Source organism: Diachasma alloeum, unplaced genomic scaffold (genome assembly GCF_001412515.2).
Source record: "Diachasma alloeum isolate Michigan unplaced genomic scaffold, Dall2.0 Dall_scaffold_00321, whole genome shotgun sequence".
Taxonomy (NCBI): Eukaryota; Metazoa; Arthropoda; class Insecta; order Hymenoptera; family Braconidae; genus Diachasma; species Diachasma alloeum.
The window spans coordinates 198,573-206,716 of record NW_021680460.1 but is presented as its reverse complement, the minus strand read 5'-3'; the positions used below and the strand labels follow the sequence as shown (position 1 = coordinate 206,716).

Genomic DNA, 8,144 nt, shown 5'->3' with positions numbered 1-8,144 from the left:
CCCTCCTATGCCACGGGATCGCCAGGTTTGGAGTACCTCTCAGAATCACATCGGACAGCGGCGGCTAGTTTATAATGGATATTTATCGGCGCGTCACTGAGATGCTGGGGATTCAATGAAAACTCACCATGCCAATTCACCCTCAGGCTAACGGGCTCGTGGAAAGGCTCCACCGCCAGCTGAAGGCCGCACTGCGCTGCCACGGTGACAGCTGGTACGATGTCCTACCGCTGGTTTTATTGGGACTTCGCAGCGCTTGGAAGCCTGACGTCGGCAGCACTCCAGCTGAACTCACCTACGGGGAGAGAATTCGTCTCCCAGATGAATTATTCACACCTACCAACGACCGTGGAGCTCTTGGAGATCTACGCAGACACTTCGCGGCAATAACACCCACCGAAATAGCTCACCATGGAACCAAACCCACATTCGTTCACAAAAGTCTCGTTGACTGCACACTCGTATTTATCCGGGCAGATACTGGAGGACCGAACATCGCTGCTCTATATTCCGGACCATACCGCGTCGTCTGCAGGCGTGACAAAGACTTCGTCGTCCACTGCAGGTCACTAGGAAGAGGAAACTATCTCCAGGACGTATCTCTATCCACCGTCTCAAACCCGCATTCATCCTTGCCGAGGACATGGAACAGGTCCAGCAGCTTCCTGCGGAAGCCTGCCCACGACGACAACAACAACAACAAAGAGAACAACAACAACAAGCAATACAGAGCACCAGTTCAGCCGCGACTACAGGAGCCCCCAGACAACGCAGGAGAGTCGTTTTCAACGAACGGTCGCAGACACGTACATTCGATTCTGAGCAACCTCCTAACTCGGGCGCAGCAGCGCACAGGGAACAGCAGAGCAACTCCACTAGAACCCACCGCTGAACAATTTTAATTTATCTGCTTTATGTTACAGTCAAAAACTACGTTTTTCTTCCAGCAGGGGAGACATGTAGCGGCTCGCTACATACCACCTGAGGCACGACGGTCTGACGTCACCCACAGGAGCACAATAGCTTGTCGCTACACACACACATTCGCGATCATCCAGAGGAAACTTTTCGCACCTCTGAATAATAGAGAATCACGCCCCTTGAATTCAGTTTATCGGCGACCGTCTCACCGTGCACAATCAAATTTAAATACTTTCTTTTGTACGTAGTTCAGACTAACGCTTCGGCGAATAAATGTATTATATCGTTTATCGCCTTGTAGTGATTTGTTTCTTCCTACAACCACCACAAATCCTACAAGAAGACAAATATATTTTGTCCCACAATTCCATGTCACGAAACAAATGTCAAAAGACAAATTTTTTTTTCTACGATTGTTCCATGTCATGAGACAAATGTCAAAGAAGAAATATTTTTGTTCTACAATTGTTCCATGTCATAAAACAAATGTCAAATGACAATTTTTTTTTCGACAATAATTTAATGTCATATAAATCTTTGGTTTATCAACGCAAGCGATTTCGCCGTGTTCCCTGGAATATTTTGAATTATGATGCTCTAGTTTAAGTAACTTCTTAACTATCCTCAAGCCTTTGTTGGGGGAATACAGTTCTATGTTTTTATACGTCTTGAATGTTCTATTAAGTTTCATCGTTAAGGAAATTTCATTTTTACTTCCGAATGGAAGCTTTGAAATGCAATTTTTTTCGATTCTCTAACTTTGCTTGGATATAACTCAGAGTGGTCTGAAATGTCGAGGTATGATGTTTTTAGAGTCTAAAATTTAGACGATATCTGTATGAATGTGTGTGCGTATGTGTGAATGTGTGTGCATTTGTCCAGAAATGTATCAATAACTCCAAAACCGTAATTACAAAAAACTTGAAATTTTGGTCCGTAGTTAGTATCAACGAGATACAAATCTGTGCTAAATCTCAGCTTGATCGATTGAGTAGTTCTTGAGATATAGCGATTTCTCCAAAATCGTTTCTCGCAAATATCTCAGGAACGGCTTAACCAATTTCATTTTTTTTTTAAATATTTGTCAAGATGAGACCTATCTTACTGTATAGAAGTTCAATCACCCCGCTACGGAGAATTGAGTTTTATTTTCATCGTTATCGAATTTTTTAGTACAATTCCTTAGAATTTCATGTTACTAACATATTGGCATAACCAAATAATCCATTTATCTATTTATAGAATGTTTATTATAAAAATTGGGGCGAGTTAAATAAATGAATGTATATGAAAAGTGTCAGGACGCATCCGTGGAATACAAATAAAGAGAAGAGAATAAAGATAAAAAGACGATCGAACATGAAGTTCGTTAAGAGGGAGAATAAGAACAAATACTTAGCGCTTTCTCAAGTTTGACAATTTTACTCGCGTTCTCCTTTGGCATGAGCCTTCAGGAACTAATTACGAATATTTTAAGACCAACTAGAATACGCTATATGCGCCGAAAATGGAAAAAAAATGGAGACCTATAATTTGACCAAATTTAAATTAAAAAAAAAATTATTTTAGCCAATCAATTACTCAATTTTCTAAAAATTAACCATCAGAAAGGTGGCGCTGTAAATGCTCACATACAGATATAGTCACCAAACTTCATATTTTTTTAATGGAATTCCTACAGATCCATTCGGACGCATACTACCAATGAAATTGGTAGAAATTTAAAAAAAAGTAATAACACACAAAGTAACAATGAAATGGCTTCTCTTGGATAGGCTTCAACCTCTACTTGTTTCTAATCTCATGATTATGGGGTTTTATAGCATTGTGCGCTATTTTTATTGTTGTATTTAATTAAATAACAATAGAGGACCAATCGACGGGGCGCGTTTATGGACAGTTCTTCAGAATTAATCCTGGAACAAAGAGAAATGACATGAAATTATTTCCTAACATTAGAGAATGACCACCAACTTCTTTTTATTTTACAAAAAAGGCCTTAACCTTTGTGACAAGAACTCGACTTGATCCCTGAGATCGATTTTTTCTCTCAGCGATTATAATAATATTGAACACTGTGTGGATATGAAATGAAAAGGGCTAAAATTTGGTGTACCTCAAGCCACAATGTATATGAGGTATGCCACGCCAAATGAGTCAACCGTTGACCCTCACTCTCTTGGAAATTGTTGGCTATTTTTTCTACGATTGAGGTTGAAAAACTATCACTCAAATTTTTTCGGCAGCCCAGTTTGGAGATATAATTTTTTTCTCGTTTTTCCGTTTTTTTTTTTCAATAATTCGAGTTCTATCTAGACGATTTTGATATATTAAGCGTCAAAATTTTTCATTTTTTACTACCGATAAGAATATTTTCAGTAAATTTTTTTTTCGATCTTGAGATACCCATAATAGTGAATTTTCAGAAAAAAAAGTTGCAAAAGTTGAATTTTACAAATTATGTCACTTTTGATGTTTCATTTTTTTCAGTCATTCTTATGATCAAAACAAGTATTTTGATTGGTCAGACATGTTGGGGATCCTCCTGCATCTATTTTATTTTCAATTTTTTTTTGAAATTCCGCAAATTTGATGGAAACATCCCAAAATCGCGTTGATTGACTGGGATTATAGAGAGTACGAAGTGAATTGGTCTATATACCCATATATTACATATTTTTTCGATACATAATCGAAGTCGTTTTGGAGTGTTGTGATCAAATTTGTGAAATTTCGAAAAGACAAAATAAAAAATTAAATAGATTCAGGAGCATGCCCAACTTGAATGACGGCTCAAAGTACGTGTTTTGATTATAAAAAGTACTGAAAAAAATGAAACAAATCAAAAGTGACGTAATTAGCAAAATTCAACTTTTTCAATGTTTTTTTTGAAAATTCATTATTATCAGCATCGAGGAATCGAAAAAAAATTTACTGGAAATATTCGTATGGGCGGGAAAAAATGGAAAATTTTGAGGATTGGAGGCGGTGAAAAACTATCTTTCAAATTTTTTCAGATTTTTTCGACACCCTAGTTCGGAGATATGATGTTTTTCACATTTTTCCGTTTATACCAATTACACGAGTTCTATTTGTCCGATTTTTATTTATCAAGTGTCAAAATTTTCCATTTTTGAAGACCTATACGAATATTGTCATTAATTTTCGATTTCTAGATGCTCATAACAAATTTTCGAAGAAACAAGCTGAAAAAGTTGAATTTAGCAAATTACGTCACTTTTGATTTGTTTCATTTTTTTTCACTAATTCTTATAATTAAAACAAGTATTTTGAGCTGTCATTAAAGTTGGGTATCCTCCTACATCTATTTTATTTTTAAAATATGTAATATATAGGTATACAGTCAAATTCGTTTCACACTGTCTATAATCAAAGTCAATCAACGCCATTTTGGGGTGTTTTGACCAAATTTGCGGAATTTCGAAAAGAAAAAATTGAAAATACAATAGATGCAGGAGGATCCCCAACTTATATGACGGCTTAAAGTACTTGTTTTGATTACGAAAATTTGCAAAATTCAACTTTTTCAAGTTTTTTTTCGAAAATTCGTTATTATGAGCATCTAAAGATCGAAAAAAAATTTTTACTGAAAATATTCTTATAGACAGTAAAAAATGAAAAATTTTGACGCTTAATAAATAAAAATCGGATAGATAGAACTCAAGTTATTGAAAAAAACGAAAAACGAGAAAAAAATCATATCTCCAAATTGGACTGGCAAAAAAATCTGAAAAAATTTGGGAGATAGTTTTTCAACCGTCCCAATCATAGAAAAAATCGTCATCAATTTTCAAGAGGGTGAGGGTCAAAGGTTGACTCATTTGGCGGTGAATACCTGATATATACGGAGCTGAAATTGAACTAATAAAAAATCATTCTCATACATTAGGGTGTATCCTGTGAACAACTATGGTGTAAGAATGGTACGAAGTGTTTCTCAAATAATGCACCCCCAGCAGAAGGTACCAAGTGCGGTGAGAATAAGTGGTGCATAAAGAAAAAATGTGTTGATATGGGCTCGAGACCGGCAGCAGTGCATGGTGGATGGGGTGATTGGGGTCCACAGAGTGCATGTTCCAGAACCTGTGGTGGTGGTGTAAAGGCATCTGAACGTGAATGTAACAAACCGACGCCTTCGAATGGTGGTAGATACTGCATCGGAGAGAGAAAAAAAATAGCCATTTGCAATACTTCGGTACGACTATATACCATAATCCTCTCAGTATTTAATAACGAGTTGAAAACTTCTTGAGACTCAAAACTATATTCAGAAATGTGATATTCAATTTGTTTCCTGAACTTCGTTATCCATTTTATGTTAATTCTTCGGATTTATCTTTGAAGTTTTTGCAATTATTGTGTGAATAATTTTCAGCCATGCGATCCATACAAGCCGAATTTCCGAGCTGTCCAGTGTGCGGAGTTTGATACGAAGCCAGTTTTGACAGATGGATTACATAAGTGGCAACCATTTTTCAAAGATGATATTGATATTTGTGCATTGTACTGTATGAATGAGAAAAATGCATTTGTTAAGCTGGCACCAACTGCTAAAGATGCGACACCTTGTAAAGCAGGCACCAATTACATATGCATTTCGGGATCATGTAGGGTAAAGTCCTATAAATTATCTCTAATTATGAGTTTTCTTACAATACTATTGGGAATAGGTAGATGATTTATTATAAAACATAGACAATTCTATTACAATTTTAAGTTTTCATAAATGAGCAATGCCACGTCAAAACCGAAATGAACAAAATTTCATGTTTGCGATTATCTTGCCGACCTTTTTTTAGAAAGAGTACATGGGATCAAGCTCTCGTAAAATTTTCACAGCGATTCGGTTTTTTGTTTGCGAGTTATAATTTTTCAAATAATTTCACTTTTTCCACTTGCATTTTGATTGTTCGAGAGAAAGGTGAAATGATTGCATTTCATCATTAGAGATTGAATTTTCGTTTTCGCAAAATTGAAGGTAATTGAAAAAGCTTCAAAATTAATGCAATTAAATTCAATTTATTCTATTTTTTGAGCCGTTACGGCAAAATTTAAATTTACTTTCAATCTGCAATTAACTTTATTTTCATCACGCTTTGCGAAAAAGTAACTTTCCCACCGCGAAACGTCCCTTTTCCACACATTGTGATGAAAAATATCGTTTGATACTCGTGGGAAAAGTGTTTTTTGGCTCGTGGGATTATATCACTCACCTTCGACTCGTACTATAAACCTCCCATGAGTCAAAAAACTCTTTTCCGCACTCGTAACGAAATATACTATTTTTTATCTGCTTATAATTGTTTAGAAGGTATTCCACGCCAAATGAGTCAACCGTTGACCGTCACCCTCTTAGAAATTGATGGCGATTTTTTCTACGATTGGGGGGGGGGGGGGGGGGTTAAACAACTATCTCTCAATTTTTTTCAGATTTTTTGGGCATCCCAGTTTCGAGATATGATTCTGTTCTCCTTTTCTGTTTTTTTCAATAACTCGAGTTCTATCCATCCGATTTTGATTTATTAAGCGTCGAAATTTTTCATTTTTTACTGCCATAAAAATTTTTTTAGTGAAAATCTTTTTCGATCTTTAGATGCTCATAACGAATTAAAAAAAAAAAGTTGAAACAGTAGAATTTTACAAATTATGTCACTTTTGATTTGTTTCATTTTTTTTCAGTAATTATTATAATCAAAAAAAGTATTTTGAGCTATCGTACAAGTTGGGAATTCTATTGGATGTATTTTATTTTCAATTTTTTGCTTCCGAATGGAAGCTTTGTAATCGTTCAAAATTAAGTTTTCAAATTTTTTGTCAGGGTAAACTAAATATGGTCTAAAAAGTCCAAATATCCGATTTTTAGATGGTGTATGTATGTATGTATGTATGTTTTTTTTTTTTTTTTTTTTTTTTTTTTTTTTTTTTTTTTTTTTTTTTTTCGTCTGTTGGAGAATGCATTTACGCACGACCACCTGAGGGAGGGTACAGTGGCTTCCCTCCGTCAAGTGAGTGTGGGACTCGGACAGGAATTGTCAATACCCACTAAACTCCCATCAGACAAATTCACTAACCTTTAAATCCCTCGCGGCACCACCGTTAAGTATTACTTCGCGAGGGAGGTCTTAGCTGTATGCTCTTCCAACTTATGAATCTCATGTACGTCCCCCTAACCTGCAAAGATGTTAAGTGTGATTAGGAGGTTCCAAAATTTTCACTATATGCAGCTTTCCGCTTGCGTTCCTCGTCTCTGAGCTCTTTCAAGACTTGTGTTGCAAAGTTGCTCGTTGCTTCCCAGGCTGCTTGTGATGACAGCATCGCTTCCGTCAATACTTCCGGGAGGACTTTCCTCCCCAGTTGATATTCCCACTCATTCCGGGCTTCGTCGAAACGGGGGCACTTGAAGAATACGTGATCTGCATCTTCGAATTCCCCAGCACAATGAGGGCACTCGGCAGAATCTTCATGCTTAAATTTATGAAGATAGGCCCTGAAGCATCCATGTCCTGAAAGCATTTGGCAAAGATAATAATTTACTTCTCCATGCTTTCGTCTTACCCAACTGTCCACCTGGGGGATCAAGCGATGTGTCCATCTCCCCTTTGTAGAACTATCCCACTTTAGCTGCCAGCGTATCAGGCTATTCTTACGCTCCTCGGTCGCCAGCTCTTCGGGACTCAGCAATTCTGCTTTCCTACGCCAGTACAAGGATGTTCGCTCTTCAGCTAGTACTTCCATCGGTAACATTCCTGCGATGACGCAGGCCGCGTCCTCAGAAACCGTCCTGTACGCACTTGCGACTCTAAGTGCGCTAAGTCGATAAACCGGTGCGATCTTACGTCGTGCTTCTTGTAGGTGTAATACGTCTCCCCAGATGGGGATAGCATATGTGAGCACTGAAGTGATCACTGAACACAACAGTGCGCGTCTCCTTTGCTTGGGTCCTCCGATGTTAGGCATAAGACGAGATAGAGTGGCTCTAACGCTGGATGCCTTGGTCTCCACATGTTCCGCTTGCGACTTGAAATTCAGTCGTGCATCTATCATCACCCCTAGGTATCGAATAGACGGCTGGGAGGTGATTTCACAAGGCCCCACTTGCAGAGTGATGGTCTCAATTTTTTTCCTGCTGGTGATCAATACTGCTTCGGTCTTGTGCTCCGCAAGCTTCAGACCTACTGAGTCCATCCAGCGGCGAATCCTCT

General features: G+C 37.6%; 1 protein-coding gene across 1 annotated transcript; it reads right to left on the bottom strand.

Annotated features, from left to right (window-relative positions):
* Positions 1–7,134: 7,134 nt before the first annotated feature.
* Positions 7,135–7,686, bottom strand: LOC107040137. The gene is made up of 2 exons (XM_015260079.1): positions 7,590–7,686; positions 7,135–7,445 (listed from the first exon to the last, which is right to left on the bottom strand). The coding sequence occupies exons 1-2, from the start codon at positions 7,684–7,686 to the stop codon at positions 7,135–7,137; spliced, it is 408 nt and encodes a 135-aa protein (XP_015115565.1).
* Between the last annotated feature and the right edge of the window lie 458 nt (positions 7,687–8,144).

Excerpts from the sequence above, each read along its gene's own strand:
- LOC107040137 (XM_015260079.1), bottom strand. The coding sequence starts at position 7,686 with ATGTTACCGATGGAAGTACTAGCTGAAGAGCGAACATCCTTGTACTGG. Across the intron at positions 7,446-7,589 it reads AGAGCTGGCGACCGAGGAGC|GACATGGATGCTTCAGGGCC; the intron begins GTAAGAATAGCC and ends AAATGCTTTCAG.